At 41.5% G+C, this 18,187-nt stretch overlaps 1 protein-coding gene across 3 annotated transcripts; it reads right to left on the bottom strand.

Moving 5' to 3' along the window:
• Positions 1 to 1,452: 1,452 nt before the first annotated feature.
• SFPQ (splicing factor proline and glutamine rich) lies at positions 1,453 to 17,928 on the bottom strand. Of its 3 annotated transcripts, XM_064589500.1 has the most exons (13): positions 16,980 to 17,928; positions 15,871 to 16,059; positions 15,228 to 15,529; positions 15,033 to 15,128; positions 13,724 to 13,920; positions 13,540 to 13,624; positions 13,073 to 13,190; positions 12,677 to 12,725; positions 12,475 to 12,596; positions 6,859 to 10,047; positions 3,654 to 3,696; positions 2,488 to 2,575; positions 1,453 to 1,546 (listed from the first exon to the last, which is right to left on the bottom strand). In XM_064589500.1, the coding sequence occupies exons 1-10, from the start codon at positions 17,787 to 17,789 to the stop codon at positions 9,910 to 9,912; spliced, it is 2,106 nt and encodes a 701-aa protein (XP_064445570.1). In that variant the 5' UTR covers positions 17,790 to 17,928; the 3' UTR covers positions 1,453 to 1,546; positions 2,488 to 2,575; positions 3,654 to 3,696; positions 6,859 to 9,909. The 3 variants fall into 3 exon arrangements, with proteins under 3 accessions (XP_064445570.1, XP_045754074.1, XP_054368967.1); XM_045898118.3 differs by having other exon boundaries at positions 3,654 to 10,047; XM_054512992.2 differs by lacking the exon at positions 6,859 to 10,047.
• Positions 17,929 to 18,187: the final 259 nt, after the last annotated feature.

Genomic DNA, 18,187 nt, shown 5'->3' with positions numbered 1-18,187 from the left:
GCTGAACACCAGGTACATTACTTTCTACCATACAAAGTAGTGTGTCTGTTTTATCGATAAGCAAACAACTTCGGTGACTTGGCAGATAATGCAGCTAGACAAATAGTTCAACACCTGGAACTCCAGTAGTGAAGACTCCATTATGCCCCTAACTCCAGTGTACTGCAAATGATTTTTGCCTTGAGATCCATTAAGTTCCTAAGGTAGCAATCAGAAGTTAACAAAATTGAACCCCCCCACCCCCCCAAAAAGACTGAGGGACACCTGGGTGGCTCAGTCATTAAGCATCTGCCTTCGGCTCAGGTCATGATCCCGGGGTCCTGGGATCAAGCCCCGTTATCAGGCTTTCTCCCTCTGCCTGCTGTTCCCCCTGCTTGTGCTCGCTTTGTCTCTGAGGTAGTAAAATTTAAAAAAAAACTGAGAAGATTCTGGATTTGGGATAGCTGGCCTCTTACTTGAAGAAATGCCAACCACAGTTAGCAGGGCTAGGAGCATGAAATAAACAGGAGGGTCTTGATCTCATCCCTGCCTGGTACACAGTTTTCAAGGCAATCCCATGGGAGCAGTGACTGCTTTGGCTTTCAACTCTTCCTTTGTGCTTTTTCAAGTAACACTGAGCAAGATGTTCTAAATTCTGAGCTTCCTCTACTTTATTATGGCAAGCTAACAACTTAGTGCTTTCTGAAATTCTGCACTATTAGTAATGTGGCCCCCAGAGACATAGCAACAGAATTACCTTTTAAACATAAATGCCTCATACCTTTTCCTGAACAAAGCTGGCAAAGCTGGTGCCAAAGAGCCCTTCGACTAACCTCTTGTCAAGTTTCGAGAATGACTAGAGTGAAGGGAGAAAAGCAGATTTTACTTCCAAATTTCTTTATTAAGCAGATTTTACAGTCAATTAGAACAATCTTTTCCCTACACTTATATTCAAAGAATCTATCCATATTTTACTATATACGAAATTCCACTTTATTTTAACTTCAAGAAATTGCTACTCAGGGTAACCCAAACATGTTCTTTGGCAAGATGTAATTCTGTCTTTGCTTCTTTGTGAAGTAATGTGAGTACCCTTTAACCATCATCTGACAACTGTTTTGGGAAATACAAAAGTGGGATACAAAATGGTATTATGTCTGAAACCCAATCAAGGAGGGGCATGTAGTTAATTGCTGTTATTTGTCACATACTGATTTTAGGAATAAAACCTATAAAGAATAAAGGCAATTTAAAAATACTGACGGCTTTATCAGTTTAGTTAGAACAAGGGCCTAGGAAGGGCCGTCAGGTTGATCAGTTAATTAATGTTCAAGCAGCTCTGCCAAAAAGCCCCAAGAGTCCTGAATTATCATGTTCTATGCCCATGTCACCTAAAAACAACGTGATGACACATAAGGAAAATTTTAGAAAACAAAAAGTCCTACTTAAAAACAAAAACAAATAAAAGCACAATCTGATTTAAAAATGTCTTTATTAACAACAATTAGGCTGCTCATTCCTCTTTGCCCTCTTCCTCATTCGTTTTCTGGACACAGTTCACCTCATCCTGCCAATTAAAAGAAACAATTACTCCAAAAGATGTTAAGAATCAGAGTTGTCAAACACTTATCATTTAGCACCAACCAAGTAAACGTTCTGACACCAAAGTAATACTAATCAAGGAATGAGGTATTAACAGTATTTACGATCTATATAGTTAAGGATTAAGATGCAGATTTTACCACTAGACTTTGTCACCAGCTAGTTGATTCAAGTTTACTTCTTCCATTTACTAGAACTTTAGTAGCAACCACTCTGAGAAGGGAGATCTCTTAAGACACTCCATTAACTGGCACCTTCCCTAGGTTTAAAATCTAGTCAATTACTTATCACTATTTCTACTTTTTCCACCTTACTCTTGTTTAAATGATTACGACAGCCCTTTAACTGATATATCCATTTGTATTAGATGGCGGGGGTGGGACGGACAGGAAGCTACTGTCCACCTTCTACCTTTTTGTAACAAAAACTACTGGCACACAGCCCTGTCCATCTGTTTACATACTGTCTACGACTGCTTTCCCGGCTTCAACAACAGAGTTGAGGTGCGCTTTAAGACTGCCAAACCTTCTAGGACATCATTAACTCTAGGACATCATTAACCCATCATATAACTATTTGGCTAAAAAAACAGGCAACTTTCAATTTTCCAAACCCTCTTTCGCACAATTCTATGGACAGAGGTTAACAGACGTACAAACTCCTACAGAAAACTTAAGTCCCTGTTTTTCTGAGGCTTGAGTCAAACCAACAAAACAAGGTCTACAACCTCAAGAGGGCTGTTAAAAAAAGGATATATTCAAGTATTATAAAAACATCGTATTTCCTACATAGGAAGTTTTAACATAGAATAAGTTAAAATGAAATATTTACACACAAGTAGTTATGCTTGTAACACCCAAGAGTTCTTCTGAAGGCAGTTTACAGAGTAAGAAACATTCAACTTACTTAAGATACTTCCTCAGTCTAACAAGTTGTGGCTTTCCTTCTTGGCTCACGTTGTATGATGTCATCTCGAGACTAAGAGCTTATCCACCTATCATTAAAAATATAATCTTATTACAATAACATGTATAGCGTATTACATTTTTATTAACTTTTAGTGTGTACATCTTATTCTCACAACAACAAGAGGCACATTGTGGGGCCCAGGTCTGGGTTCCAATCAGTATTTTTCTTTTGTTTTGCTCTGTTTATTGCTTAGAAAAAACCTGGTAAATACACCATGGTTACATTCTTCTAAATTTTCCTCACACACACTTTTGGGATTTTTCCTCCTACCCATGACTGGACTGTTCTCTACTATTTGCTGGATAAGTAAAAGAATCTTAAGGGAGATTGTGAATGGGTCAGAAGTAGAATTTAGAGTTCTAAAAATGTGGCATTTCTCCACTAATTCAAGCCTTCTTTGATGTTTTTCTTTACATAATCCTGTATCTTTTCTTTTTTTTATTCTTATGTTAATCCCCATACATTACATCATTAGTTTTAGATGTAGTGTTCCATGATTCATTGTTTGTGCATTAACACCCAGTGCTCCATGCAGAATGTGCCCTCCTCAATACCCACCACCAGGCTAACCCATCCTCCCACCCCCCTCCTGTATCTTTTCTTAAAATTGAAACATAACATACAATATTCTATTAGTTTCAGGTGTACAACATAGTTTCAACCATGTACCTTTTGTCGATTCTTCCATTGTCTGACACTTTTATAAATAAACAAATAGTCCCCACTTCCCAACTCACATCCACGTTTTTTGGTTTCTTAGATTTTATTTACTTGAGAGAAAGAGAGAGAGCGTGCGAGAGAACACAAGTGGGTAAGGGGCAGAGGGAGAGGGAGAAGCAGACAGCCCAATGCGGGGCTTCATCCCAGGACCCCCAGGGGATCATGACCTGAGCCGTAGGCAGATGCTTAACTGACTGAGCCACCCAGGTGCCCCCACATGTTGTTTTCAAAAACACATGGATATTATGATATTACCTTAGGAGAAGTAAACATCTTAAAAATCAAACACGTTTCACCCCACAAAGCTAACTCACATTCCTTAACCGTTACAACAAATCACACTCGAAACTTTTCTACAGGTTAGGACTTCTAAGGAAACTTACTTGAGTGTGTACTCCAGTATCAGCCAACATCAATCATTCTTACCTAAAGAATAATAAGAGAAAGTTAATATAAAAGACAAGGGTATAAAGGTTTGAAAATGCTAGTTAACTTCAAAATTTAAAGAGTAAAATTCCAGAGACAAAGATTAGGGGCAAGTTACAGCATTAAAAAAAAACAAAACAGGAAGAAACTTGATGGGGGGGGAATCTAAAATTATTCTTATGTAAAGTAATAAAGTAGACAGCTCAATTCAAATAAAAACTGTATCTTATTTAAAATACAAAAGCCTATCTATTTTCACCAGTCTGAGCACAATCAAGTTTGACTGCAACCCAAAATATACTATCCCTTATGTGAAGGTATGTGACAACGTTTACCTTACCAAATGAGTTTTAACATCAGCTCTCTTTTCATATAAAAGCACATACCCTGCTCCCCATTCAAGTATGTCTTCCATTCTCAGGTGGACTGACCACCTGCAGCAGGAGTCCTCCAGGAGTGCCCTCCCCATTCCACAGTACACAACAATGCAGTTGTTATCCTGCAATCCTCTGCATTTGCCTCGTTCTTTCCCTCCCAAGTCCTCACTGAGTTTTCAGTTAGGGCAGGGAAGCTAGGCCTTATTCGGGACAGCAAGGAACCTGAGTTTTTCTGAGGGAGAAGACATTCACCTTCACCATATATGCCTGGCAGGGCCACAGTGCACAAAAACCAGAAAGATCAGCCTTAATTCAAGTTCCAGGTTTTTCTTCCTCCCTGATCATCAGTTACTGCGCCAAGGGGATAAAAAAAGAGCTCCCTGTTGCACATGTACCATCCATAAGGGATACTATATCGTTTTGCATTCTCCCCCATTCTCCAGATTATCCTATCCTGCATCCACCAGCCCCCTCTTCACCCTCCAAATAAAATCTTTTCAGCACTGGTGTTCAAAAGCAACATTTTTATGGTTGATGGTTTACCAACTGTGAGATTTCCACAGTTGAGTCTTAAAAATTGCCAATCATTATCTAGCAGCAATGACAGATGATTAGGAGCAGTCAAATCCTCAGAATTCTTTCCCTAATAGGCAGCCATTTGAGAACTGCACTAGCTGACAGAGAACACTGAAACATTATCAGCAAAAGCCAAAACCAAATAAAGGCCCAGAACAAACATCCTGGCTCTCTCAAACCTGTCCAAAATCATTAAGGGAAAGGCAGTAAATGCAGGACTGTGGATCATGTCACTGCAGCTGACAATGATTAACAATAGGAGACATGCAACCCCCATTAAGGTTAAAAGTCCAAAACTAGTCACACGCATCTCTTTTCTTGGGGAAAAATGAGACTATTATGCATTCTTTGTAGGTTTTGCAACCTTGTGTGAAGAGCACCCATTCCATTTCTTTCATCTTTCAGAAAGCACCGGTATCTGTTCCAAGGGCCTAACAGTACGAAAACGCATTCTGGCATCACACCTCTGAACCTTAGACCATTCTCATTAAAAAGAATAATTTTGGTTTGTAACAAGAAAAGACTATGAAATACAATGCAAGCACCTCGGTATAGTGTTGTTACTGCAACCCATTTATTCCCAGCTTTTTGAGTGAGTGATTTTAAGATCCTCTACACTAAGATTCACAAATTATAGCTACATACAAATCGAAACTAGTAAGAATCGACTTAAGTCACAGGTTTCTCATTTGAAAGTGCAAAAACCTATTCATCTTGAAATAAGCAGAAATGAAGCAAAATTAACCCCCCTCCCCAGTGATGTTCCTCAAGTCCACAGATTATATAACAAGTACATTCTCTCAAAATTGTTATTGGCTGTTAAGAAATAAAACTGAGCTTTTATTTCTAAGCACTCGAATCACTAAATCACGGTAGCAAGCATTGGCCACCGATTTAATGAATTATGCCACAGGAAAACCCCATCAGGGTTGTATGTCAATTTAGCGACATTCTCTTGTCACTAATACTGAGCATTATGTTTGCACTGCATTGTATTATTAATATAGAGCTGAACTAGTCACCATTTGCTTTTTTACCTAACAGGAGAGTCAAGGTATTTGCTTGAACAGACTACATTATTAAAGTACCAATTTGTCCCCACCTTGTGAATTGCTTGCCAAAGAGCAAGCCATTTTTCTTGATACAATGGAAGAAAATTCTCATAGTCATGAAGAGTTTTCACCGGCATTTATGCAAAGTAAACCCAACTTTCCAGTTACAGAGCAGAAAGCATTATACATGAAAGCTGTTTCTCATGCATACTAGCTAAAAACCAGCTCGGGAGACCAAAGTTAAGTTGAATTGAGGTCTGGAACAACAGTCGATGCAAAGCTTACAAAGCTTAAGTCCTAAGTAACAAAAGAAGGTGATTCTGAAGTTGTTCTTTTTTTTTTTTGGTGAACATTTTGGATTATATAACATCACATCCCTAAAGCTAATAAGGGAACCAAATTCGAAAAGCTACTCTGAACATTTGCAGTTATCCTACAGAATACGACGAAGTCTTAGGATTGGGAAACAATTCCCAACATGTCTGCAACTGCAGGCAAGTCAACATGCCACACCACTTTCCCCCAGGTTTAGAGCATAGACATATTTAGACAAGTCACGTAACTTGTACTATACACATTAGATTCCCGCCTAAGCCCACGTTAGTAACAAAGGTATTCCCATGAAGCCCATTTAAAAAAAAAAATTTAAATCACATTACCAAAAAAACTGTACTTTTAGTCTTAATTCACTCAACTTGCAGAATAATTACCAAGATTGCATTCTGAATTCGATATTCCTGACCTATGAGGTCAGTTTGCTCCAACAGAGACTCAGTATCGCAGGCTATACAGTCCGTGTGAAGATGCTAAAAGCGCTCTACCTCCCAAGTATGGTTTGACTCCCTCTCCCCCACACCACTGACGTGCTCCAGGTTCTCTTCAGTTACAATGCAACTAAAGGAAACCACGCAACTGAATCAGACATACCAAAGAATCAAGTTTGCACTTTTTATCTGAGAACTGCAACAGCACTGAATTCTGCCTGACAAATTACAGCTCTAAACCCAAACCCACGCACTTTTGATAGAAACTAGCTTTACCATACAAGTGTTAGGTGCTGCACTGTAATTTCATTGTCAGAAGTGTGATGTCAGAATGCCCACGGAATAAAAGTACATAGCAAGTCACCAAGTTAGATTATATTGCTTGTTACCTACCTGTATGCAGTCGGCAATGAGAATCTTGGAGCAAGCAGGAATACTACATCCGGGTCCTAATGTCCATTGCCATTTGCGGTACTACGTTCCTCACAGTTACGCACTGCAGAAATGCTGGCTAAATGCAGTTATGTAGCAGGCCACTACTTTAATAGTGCACAATTGCAGTCCAAGAACACCAGAAAACATTCCGCCACAACATAGTGGCTTGCCCAAGAAAAGCCAAGAATCTAAATTTTTGTCTGCCATAATATGCCACTCATAAAAAATTGCACAGGCGTAACGTTACAATTTCCCAAATTATTATGTTTATATTAGTGATATAATACATCTATACATAAAGAGTGGTGGGGTTTATAGTACTTCTTTAGGAGTTTAATTAGTGTTCTAAGCCAAGAGGATTATGGTTTCACTGAATGTGAGCCATTGGGTTAATCTTATAAAGTTCCTAATTAAATACACTAGGGTCTCTTAGAGAACGCAGTTTTTAAAGATTAGGAGTAATAAGCTTAAAACGGATCAGTGTTCCTCTTAAAATTATGAGAGAAAGTGGAGAAGAGGAAATGGGGGCAGGTGGTTTCTTTAAGTGAGAAAAATGGCTAAAATACTTCAAAAGTACTACATTCCCTTTCCCACCCCACATTTCATTATCAGCTTTTAGGAAATTCCTTTTTAAGATGATTTAAATTCACATTAGTCTAAAAACTATCATATGCATTGCAAGACTTATTGAAAGTCTATTTGAGTATCTTACAACCCTTGGTACACTGCTGTTTCGGTGATGAAAGGCAAAACTTAGTTGAAACTAAGCAACATTATCTGCTCAACAACGTTTAGCACTTCTACAGCCCACAGTAAGGCTATCAAAGCCACAACTTTCAGGAGATTATCCATTAGCATCCTTCACCACTCTTCAAAGGTACAGTACTAACAAAAGCTTATTTTAGGGGTCTGTGCCAGCATCCCTTATAAAGAAAGGCATGTAATCTGAAAAATAAACTGAAACATTAATTTTATAGGCAGATTTTCCCACTTCCCCACCAGCCCCCGCCCACACACATTCAAGTTCACCCTCTGTGGGTGTCCCATGAACACCCCTTATTTTATGATTAGTGGAGTCCCTACCATACAATTCAATCAACTTGTAATGGATTCCTTTCAAATCCAGACCCTTGTTTCCATACAGAAAACCTCATACATATCACCAGTTGATGACTTAGGACAAAACTTCCTCATTGATAGAATTATGGTAGAACTACTACCGATTTCAAAGTGTCTTGGTGAAGAAATAATGAGCATTTTCTAAGGAGATTCTCTTCCTTAATTAGCACACCATGTACCTGTCAGTCACACCACCATAACTGGGTGACATGCCTTTATACTCCACTAGTGTTTTACTTTTAGTATTATCCAGTTTCCTATGCAGAAAGTGCTCAATTGTTTCAACAATAGGTTTCCCTTTGTACTCAGGCACAATACTAAACCAGCATTTTAACCAAGATTTGATTTAGAATTTTACTTTTGCCAATTAGCACCAAGAACAGAGGTGAAAAGGAGGAAGACACATTCCATAGTAAGAGTTCTGTAATGTACAAATTTGAATGGAAACATAACTAAGAACAAAGCCAAACCGTTCAATTACTTTACCTAATTTTAGGAAGTTGTTCCTCTGCTAACAGATATGCACTGGGAAAACAGGTTCCCGTTGTACTAGGAGACAACAGTAACTAAATCTACTTGAATATTAAGTCAAAATGTCTTATCCTAATGGAAGGAGATTCAATGAAGTTGACAATCAACTGACAACACCATCGAAACACTCCAACACTTTATGGTGGGAGGAAGGGCTATTTGTACTGTGTAGCATAAGCAACTCTCTCCAGATTTAGTGCTACATCGAAAGTAAACTATGGAAACACAAGTTAACAAATATTTTACAGTAAGAATCGTTATCTGCAACCCTATTTGTCATTAACAGTCACCACTAGTTTACTTAGACAAGAGAACAAGTAGATTTTTATAGTCCTACAGATTTTGCCCACCAGCAGTAGCACAAGGAGATATAAAAGTTACAGAGTACAAATGCATACATAGCTAAACCTACTTTATGGTTACTACGCTTCTTACTTTCGAGTTGCATTTTTCAAACTAAACCCCATCTTCATAAATCGCTTGAAGTAATACATGAAAAGGCTTCATGTTTAACAATCTTTAATTCAAACGTGAAAGTTCAATACAAGCCATTTGTAGGGCTTGGGACTTGTTCTTTTAAAAACAAGAATGGAGGAATGCAACAGAATGAGCTTTCCACTTTTTCTTCAGAAACTTTCAAGGAAAGGATAGATCATAGGGCCATAAAGAGCCATTTAGTCATACCCACTTTCTCCCCCTACCAATAGTCTTTCACCCATTCCATAATCTTAATACACATTCCTGAAGGAAGATTTACAGTTCAGCTTGCTTACATAACCATTTAAAAACACTTAGCACCAGCTTGCTTCCTCTAATGCCAAACAAATCAAATCATGAAACTACTTCAATATGCATTTCTTCTTTTTAAAACAAGGGGTACTTATTTGTAGAAAGCAATACTTAGCCTACAGATCCGTTTCCCAGAGATGGCATGTGCCACTCGAAGGCCTAGACACGCTCATGCTTTCAAAGTGGAATTCCTAGCCTAATGTGCATAGAAGCATGAATGGCGAAGTTGAAGATCAATATTGTGACTATTTTTTCTATTTATTTGAAGCACAGTAAAAAAAAAATGGGTACACTTTGGAAATTCAGTGGCACAAGGTACACTGCCATAACTTGAGGGACATTATACAGTTAAAAAAAAAAAAAGGAAAAAAAAGGAAAAAAATTCCCCTGTTTGAAACACTGCATTACATAATTTTACCTGCCCAAACAGACCATTTACAAATATTAGGTCAATAAACTGCTAACATCCATAAAAAGGTAGCTTTCTTACTAAAATGCAAGAATTTAAAAGATTGGTATCTAAACAAGAAAAGACAAAAACAAACTGGAATGAAAACCTAGATATCACATCTAAAATCGGGGCTTTTTGTTTGGGCCTTCATACTCTTCTCTCCCTCTACCATATCCTGCTGGAGTTCCAGGCCCCATTCCTCTAGGACCCTGTCCACCCACAGGTCCCGCACCTCCCTGCCCAAAGCGCTCAGTACGCTATTGGAACAGTAATTAACAGTTCATTATATGTAGTTGATGTCCATGTGTGTTAAGTAATTATTTTAGAAGGTTCCGTAGTCAACGTTCGTCGATACAATCACCAATGAGTCGATCCACAGGTACCGGGAACATAGAAAGGAAAAAAGGGTAATTTGAAAATTAGTTTACGATAATACATGCCTTGTGGTATGTTCCCACTTGAGCCATTCTCATACACCTGTTTCAAAGAATAGGTCTTCCCTGTAGTGCTAAAAAATTTAAGAATTAGTGCAGATGTGAAAACCCATTCCAAAATGAGTTTTAAGAAATTTCACATCAGATTAACCCACTGGAAAAGCTTGCAAACTTCTCACTTTCAAAGTCTGAACAGGAAATTTAATTTCCAAGTAAGCCTAACAAGCCCAACCAGACAGATTCAATGCACTCAATGAAGTGACAAAGACCTACTCACCAGTTAGTGGCATGAGCTGCATAAGAAACCTTGTGCTTTTCAAGATCTTAAGACACATCTGCTAAGTTGCAGAAACCTTAAAAGGTTCAAAGTTTTAATAAAATGCTACCAGACTACAAAAAGAAAAAGCATAAAAGACTAGCAGATTTAGTCACTTAACCGGCACAGTTACTTCATTAAAAAAGTGTTGCCATATTCTCACAGGTATACGACCTTCAGAACCATCACTATATAACCAGAGACAATTATGTTCACAGTAATAGCCAATACTGTTGCAAATTGACTGAATATACAGCCCACCCCCACACCGGCCCAGCTTTTCCTTCCGGTCTTTGAAAGTCCACTGGTTAGCTATGATTCCATGTTTTGGCTATCTCCCAAACAGCCTAAACACCAAGCTTCGGTAACTGCAATAAAGCAGGATTTCACTATTCCACCTAGTTTTAAGTACTTCTAATCTGAGAAACCTATATTCCCCCAACAGAAAAACCCTATAGATTTGCAAAGCACAGAAGCCTCAATTATCTTTCAAATTCCACTCAAAGTAAGTTACTGAGAGCATCACTCCAAAAATGGGGGGGGGGGGGGGGAATGCATCAGGGTTTAACTGTTCCTATACATAGTTCCAACATGTTTCCTATTAAATAGTACAGGGCTACTTAAAAAACTAAATCTCAATCCTTTAAACTATTTCTCAAAATCCTAAAAATCTCAGGGTTTTAGCGCATTATGCTATATATCGCAAAAGCTCTAAGAAAATTTTGGGGTTTCACGATTATGTTATTACAACATCTTAGAACCCTACCTGTTACATGGGACATACAAAGAACCTTAATTGTGGGAACATCACGTCAAATTAGATTTTATAAATTTGATACAAACCTACAATCTACCTTTTAGAAAGCATATAAACCAAAATGTTACCCACAGTATTTTTAAAATTTAAAGAAAGCTAGTAACACTATGTTTTAACCCAACCAGCTATTTATGATCCTAATTCTCAAAAAGCCTTAAGTAGATTTTAAATATGAGGCCCCATACTAAATCCTTATACTCCTATATGTAAAATGAATCTAACGGGCTACGTGCTGCAGCTTCCCTCCTTTGCCAAAAGCCTGCAGGTGAACCAATTCAGATTTAGTTGTTGTGAAAATGCACTCTTCTCTAAACCCACCTCTTAATCCAATATTCAATTTTCCTACGGATTTGTAAAGCCCTAACACAGCCACTTAGACCAATCCACTTGGTGGTTTTAAAGCATCCTGATAGGCTATCTGTACAGTTAAAATATGAAAGCATCAAGAAGGTTCAGATCAAATGCACACAACTAGTATGCTTAAAATTGTCACTCATTTTTGCTATCCTGTAGCAAAATAGAGATGTCAGTTTATTTTAGAAGGTGCACCTATTGACAGGCCCAACAAGTGGGAAACGACGAGTCAAAACAGTAAACAACTCCCTTTTCATGGGTAGAAACCACACCAAATATAGGTCAAAGTCCTACACATCACTAAAACATGCCTAAAACTATAAACTACAAGTCTGATTCATACTTATGGCAAATATCAGCTTAATGAATGACAGTTTGCCATTTGATTACTCTTACTTGTATGTAGAATAATCAGATACATCATCTAACATTTAGAATTTGGATTTGCCATGTGCTAGAGTGCAAAAGTACACAAGCAATATAATGGAAAGCACCTATGTCTACTTATTGCCAAAGAGAACTCCAACATACTACTGACAGCATTGACTTCTTGTTGGCAACCGTTTGTTTAGGTTACCGCACACTGAGTTCTTCTATGTTGCCAAAGTATTCCTCAATATTATGATTTACATGATAAGGGAACTAAAAAGAGGTCCAGTTACCTACTTAAAAAAACAAAAACAAAAACAAAAAACAAAACACACACACGTAAGTTGTGAAAAATGAGAATTTCCTTTGTACTACGTCATACAGGATACATTACCATGTCGCTTCCCATCATGGAACCACTCATGGTTGCTGGTGGGACTCCAGGATTAGCTTCATAACCTATGCCACCACCACCACCTAGAGGTGGAAATTTCTGGCCTCCTGAACCATAGGGATCTAGGAAACAAAAATGCTGGTTACAACTCAACCAAAACATTGCTCTCTAATGGTATTGCTAATTTGATCTTCAGGCTTACCTCCCATGTTCATTGCTCCTCCACCACCCATTCTCATGTCTCTTTCTCTCTGCAAGAAAAAAAAACCCTTTCATACACCTGTACTATACCTCTACTAAGAATTCTTGAGAAGACAGAAATTTCCAAAACTTAAAAAAAGGTTAAGACTACATTCAGAACCAATATTCTAAAAACAGTTGGTGAGACTCAGTTATCAGAAAACCCGTAAAGCTTCTTCCCAACTAATGAAATCTTTAGGCCCCGCCAAGAAAATAAAACAAAGCGAATTAATCATGATAATGACACACTTGTAAAAACAGCAGTGAAGTGAAAGGTCATTATTTGAGTAAAATTTCATTTTAGTACCTACAAATTTTGTAGACAACTCCAATTACATTTCAAAAGAATTTTACTTACTGGATCCATGTAGCCCATCCGGCTATAACTTTCCTCTCTTTGGCGTCTCATTTGCTCTTCCATTTCACGCTGACGAATCATCATCTCTTCTTCCCTTCTACGTCGTTCTTCTTCTTGCCTAGAAATATTCATCAAGCATATAAACTAAAGTGCCATCCATATCTTTTAAAAGCCAATTTGAAGAAAGCTAGTAGTTTGCCTCATAACTTTACAAGTCTAGGTTACAGCAAACACACATGAAGGTCTGGAGAGAGCGCAGATTAGACTTAGAAGCATTCTGGCAACAAAAACAGGCGTCATTAATCAAAACCTTACACTCCAACTTTGTGTTAAACCAACACTGTCACAGTAGTATTTAACCTCTCTGCACTCCATCACACTCACCTGCCAAATTTAGGTCTATCTTTTCCTCTAAATGTTAACCCAGAAGCAAAGGCTAATTATAATTAGCTTAACAAAAATTTTACCTTAGTTGCATCTCTTTACGTTTCTGCATTTCTTGATTGTGAAGTTCTTCCATGCGTCTTAATTCTTCCTGGCGTCTCATCAGATCTGAACATTAGAAAATTGTTTTGAATTCACATTAATGGGGTTCTAAAAAATTCAAAAAGCAACTGATCCTATCGGGGAAATTTACAGAGGGTCTTTTACCTTGACGCAAAAGATTTGCCTGATGCTCATGATAGGCATCTTCCATTTCACTTTCCAATTTGTCTTTTGCATCTTTCATGTTTTTTTCAACTTGTTCCCTTTGCTGTTTTTCCATTTCATCCAGGGATTTCCATCGCTGAGAATATTCATACTCAAATGTGCCATGCTGGGCAAAACGAGGAGGCGTTTCTCTCTCCCTGACAATATTTAAACATGAACCAATTTGGGGACACACACAACAAATACTACCTGGTTGCCCTAAAAACAACAGATGTCCCACCTGGCCTATCACATGTAAGAAATGCCAAAAGGTATAGGCCCCCTTGGTTCAGGTAAAATAGCCCTACATCAAAAATGACATGTTCCGGGGCGCCTGGGTGGCTCAGCTGGTTAAGCAGCTGCCTTCAGCTCAGGTCATGATCCCAGGGTCCTGGGATCGAGCCCCACATCGGGCTCCCTGCTCAGCTGGGAGCCTGCTTCTCCCTCTCCCTCTGCCTGTCTCTCTGCCTACTTGTTCTGTCAGATAAATAAAATCTTAAAAAAAAAAAAAATGACATGTTCCAGGTGTGCCTGGGTGGCTCAGTCAGTCTGACTTGATTTTGGCTCAGGTCATGATTGAGCCCTGCCTTGGCAGGGAGTCTACTTGAGATTCTCTCCCTCCACACCCCACGCGCACTCGCCTCTAACAAATAAATCTTTACAAAATAATAAAAAATATAAAAATAATAGGTCCCAGAATGATGCAGTAATAGAGAATATAGGACACTGGAGATAAATCCTACCGTCCCCATTTCCTAATTTTATTTCCTCTAACCGAATTCCTATTCAAGGAGTATTTTTTTTCAATCCTTAAAAAGATACCTATTCATCACACCATTGTTTTTAAGGACAAAACTACATATAAAATGTACCTATCTCAGCAACAAACATTAAGCATTTGAGTATCTCTACTTCAAAACCTCTAAACTTCCTGAGCCTTAGATTTCTCTCAAGCACATGCATTTCAAAGATTTTTGTATTCTCTAAGCAAAATTGAAAAATTATTACAAGTTCTCATTTACAATTAAAAAATGCTTATTTAGATTAGGGGGGCCTGGGTGGCTCAGTGGGTTAAACGTCTGCCTTCGGCTCAGGTCATGATCCCAGTGTCCTAGGATCGAGCCCTGCCATCAGGCTCCCTGCTCCGCGGGGAGCCTGCTCCTGCTTCTCCCTCTCCCACTCCCTCTGCTTGTGTTCCCTCTCTCGCTGTGTCTGTCAAATAAATAAAATCTTTGGAAAAAAAAAAATGCTTAGATTAAATCAATCTTACTTTTGATACATTGGATTCTTCTGTGCAAGTTTTTCAGGAAGGCCATCTTCATCATCTAATTGTTCAAGTGGTTCCACAATGACTGGACGAGGAGTTCTAATAACAAAAATGGTTCCATCTTAACTGGTTTCGGTTTTATCCCAACTTCTTCATCCAAGTTAATAAATTAAAAGTAGGATAAGCATATGAACTTACGTTGTCAGTAAGAAAACACCTTCGCTGCATCTTTCAAAGGCTTTTCTTGCTGCTGGTTTAGAAGCAAATTCCACAATGCCTTTCCCTGTAGATCTTCCACGATCATCCACAATTACAACAGCCCTTTCAATAGGACCAAATTGGCTAAAGGCTTCTTCCAACAGTTCATTGGAAACATAAGGTGAAAGATTTCGAACGGAGAGGGCAGCAGCATGTGTGGCAAAGCGAACCCGAAGCTGTCTACCTCTCATGGGTGTATCATCAAGTTCAGCTTTGGCAATTTCAGCCAATGCCCTAGATTCCTGAAAGTATCAGACACACTCATGTTAATATAAGCTCAACGCTGGTTAGTGCCCACTCTAAAACTGTCAAAAGCCTAACTCCCACTCCCTTTCTTCCTCCACCTCAGTTCAAGTATCTTCAGGCAGCTCTCCCTGACACCACCCAGGGTAGGTAAAGGTCTTACCCACCCACTCCTCTCTTTTCTTAGTATCAATTATTCACAACATGGCATCTTTTTTGTAAAAATGGTGAAAATTATTTAAAGACCAACTTATTGCTGTTGGTTTGAACACCAGAGTTTGTAATAGTGAAAAACAAGAAAAAAAACCCTCTAAATCCACATTAAAAAAAAAAAACTCACAAGTTTAATAAACCCAAATCCTTTGCCTTTGTTGATAAAAACTTCTCCTGGTTCTCCATATTTAGCAAATAGTCTTTTGAATTCATCCTCTGTGATATCAGCAGGTAGATTCCCAACAAACAACCGACAACGCTGCGTGTAAGTTTTCTCTCCAGGCCTCCTCAAGAGAGACAAGTTGGCTTTAAACCCCTAATGAAAAAGGAAGGAAATTTTCAGAAACCAGTGACCTTAGCAAGTAGAAAAATCCAGTTTAACAGTGTTCGCTGTTCCCAGACTGGGTTAATACCACCAATCGGGTTGCTCTTCTGTTCCATTTAAAGTCAAGATTCTGTATTTGTCGTATTTCCAACTTAGTAACCATCCAAACATCAAACAGCCCAAACCATCCAGAACACTCGAGAATAGACCTACAGCCCTCTCTAGACTCGACTCAACACAAGCAACCTCATCAGCTGTCTATGTTGAGTGTCCCTGACAAACCTAAATCGTAGCAGACATTAAGTTGAAATGGTGATCAAGTATTAAATGAAAAAAGAGGGGCGCCTGGGTGGCTCAGTCGTTAAGCGACTGCCTTCGGCTCAGGTCATAATCCCAGGGCCCTGGGATCGAGCCCCGCATCGGGCTCCCTGCTCCGCGGGAAGCCTGCTTCTCCCTCCCCCGCTCCCCCTGCTTGTGTTCCCTCACTCGCTGTGTCTTTCTCTGTCAAATAAATAAATAAAATCTTAAAAAAAAAAAGTGATCAAAAACCTGCTGTCACCCGCACGACCTGTGCCTGCGCTTTAAGGCCGGAACTCCCCCGACCTCCCCAACCCTACAATTCACGCTCTGCTCTCGTTCCCAAGATCCGCTAGCTTTAACAGGGCCCAGCACAGCTTCTCATCGCTGCCTCCTCGGGCCACCCTCCCTCGGTCCTCCGCCAGGCCGGCCTAGCCCGGGGCCAGCGAGCGAACCCACGCCGTCGGCCCCTCGCTCCGGCAGCGGCCCCGCCCTCCACCGCCCGCGCGCACGCGCCTTTTCCGGTCTCCGACAAAATGGAGGCTGGGAAAGGAAGGAGGAGGGGGCCGCCGCCATCTTAGGGAAACCGACGCGTAGCTCCGGGAGACACTCACCTCTGAGTCGGAGATCTTCTCCTCGCTGCGGCCGCCGGGCCCGCCGGGTGGGGGCCCCTGGTGGTGCTGCTGGTGGTAGGGCGGGTGGTGCTGCCGGCCTCCGCGGGGCTCCCCGCCGCCTCGGTGCGGCGGCTTGGGGTGGCCGCCAGGAGTGCTTAGGCCCGGGCCGCCGCCGGGCTTCGGCCCGCCTGGCATTTTGCCGCCTTTCGGGCCTCCGGGTCCTGGGCCCTGCTTAGGCCCGGGGCCCGGGCCCCCTGCGGGGGGAGGTGGCGGGCCCCCGGCCTGAGGCGGGGTGGTGGGGACCCCGCTGCTCGGCGGCGCCGGCGGGGGCGCCCCGGGGGGCGCCGAGGTGACAGCGGGCGGCGGGGTCGGGGTGGGGCCAGGCCCCGTAGGGGCGCCGGAGGTCGGAGGAGTAGCAGGCGGTGCCGAGCCGGAGGCCGGCGGAGCGCTGCCCACTCCGGGAGCCGGGCCGGGTCCCTGAGGAACGACGGGCTTGGACGAGTCCTGTGGCGGCGGAGGCTGCTGATGCGGCGGCTGATGTGGTGGCGGCTGAAGCGGCGGCGGCGGCTGCTGTGGTGGCGGCTGCTGCGGCGGTGGCTGCTGCTGTTGCTGGTGGGGAGGCGGTGGCGGGATCGGGGGCTTGGGGCCACCCTGGCCCGGGCCGGGACCCATGGGTCCGCGGTTCTGATTGAGGCCCATGCCGGGTGGCGGGGAGCGGAAGTCGTGGAGGCCGCCGCGGCCACCGCCTCCTCCGCGCCGGTGGAAGCCGCCACCGCCACCGCCACGGCTCCGGAACCGGTCCCGAGACATGTCTGTGATCAAGGGGCGGTCGAGGCAGAACCGGAGAAGACGCTCAGGGAACGTGGAGGCCACCTTGCTTCACACAAGATGGCGGATGACACAGGCGGCGCGCCGCCTTTGTCCTCCTCTTATATAGGCCAGCTGGCATGGCCCCGCCTACCTCTCGATCGGTAGCTCCAATAGCCAATTGCAAGTACGGTACTTGATGACACTAAGTTACGGAGCGCTAATCTTTCCGATTGGCTTCCGGATGAGAGGAGGGAGGCCTGGGGGGCGCTGAAGTTGCCAGTAGGCCAATGAGCGGAAAAGGAGTTGGCTGTAGGCCACTGTGATTTGCTGTGAGAAATTTGAATGGGTTCGCCAGAGCAATTTTCCCTGATAGCCAAGGCCCTATCAGCTCCTGGGGA

The sequence above is a fragment of the Mirounga angustirostris genome, unplaced genomic scaffold (assembly GCF_029215605.1).
Source record: "Mirounga angustirostris isolate CCGP_5_RB_7025 unplaced genomic scaffold, mMirAng1.0.hap1 SCAF_4, whole genome shotgun sequence".
Lineage (NCBI taxonomy): Eukaryota > Metazoa > Chordata > Mammalia > Carnivora > Phocidae > Mirounga > Mirounga angustirostris.
This window is presented reverse-complemented; position numbering and strand designations above follow the sequence as displayed.

Bases quoted from the DNA above. Each gene is read 5' to 3' on its own strand.
- SFPQ (XM_045898118.3), bottom strand. From the start codon at position 17,789: ATGTCTCGGGACCGGTTCCGGAGCCGTGGCGGTGGCGGTGGCGGCTTC. The intron at 16,060-16,979 runs GTGAGTGTCTCC...CTTTTTCATTAG, and splicing joins AGAAGATCTCCGACTCAGAG to GGGTTTAAAGCCAACTTGTC. The intron at 13,625-13,723 runs GTAAAAGACCCT...TCTAATGTTCAG, and splicing joins GGCAAATCTTTTGCGTCAAG to ATCTGATGAGACGCCAGGAA.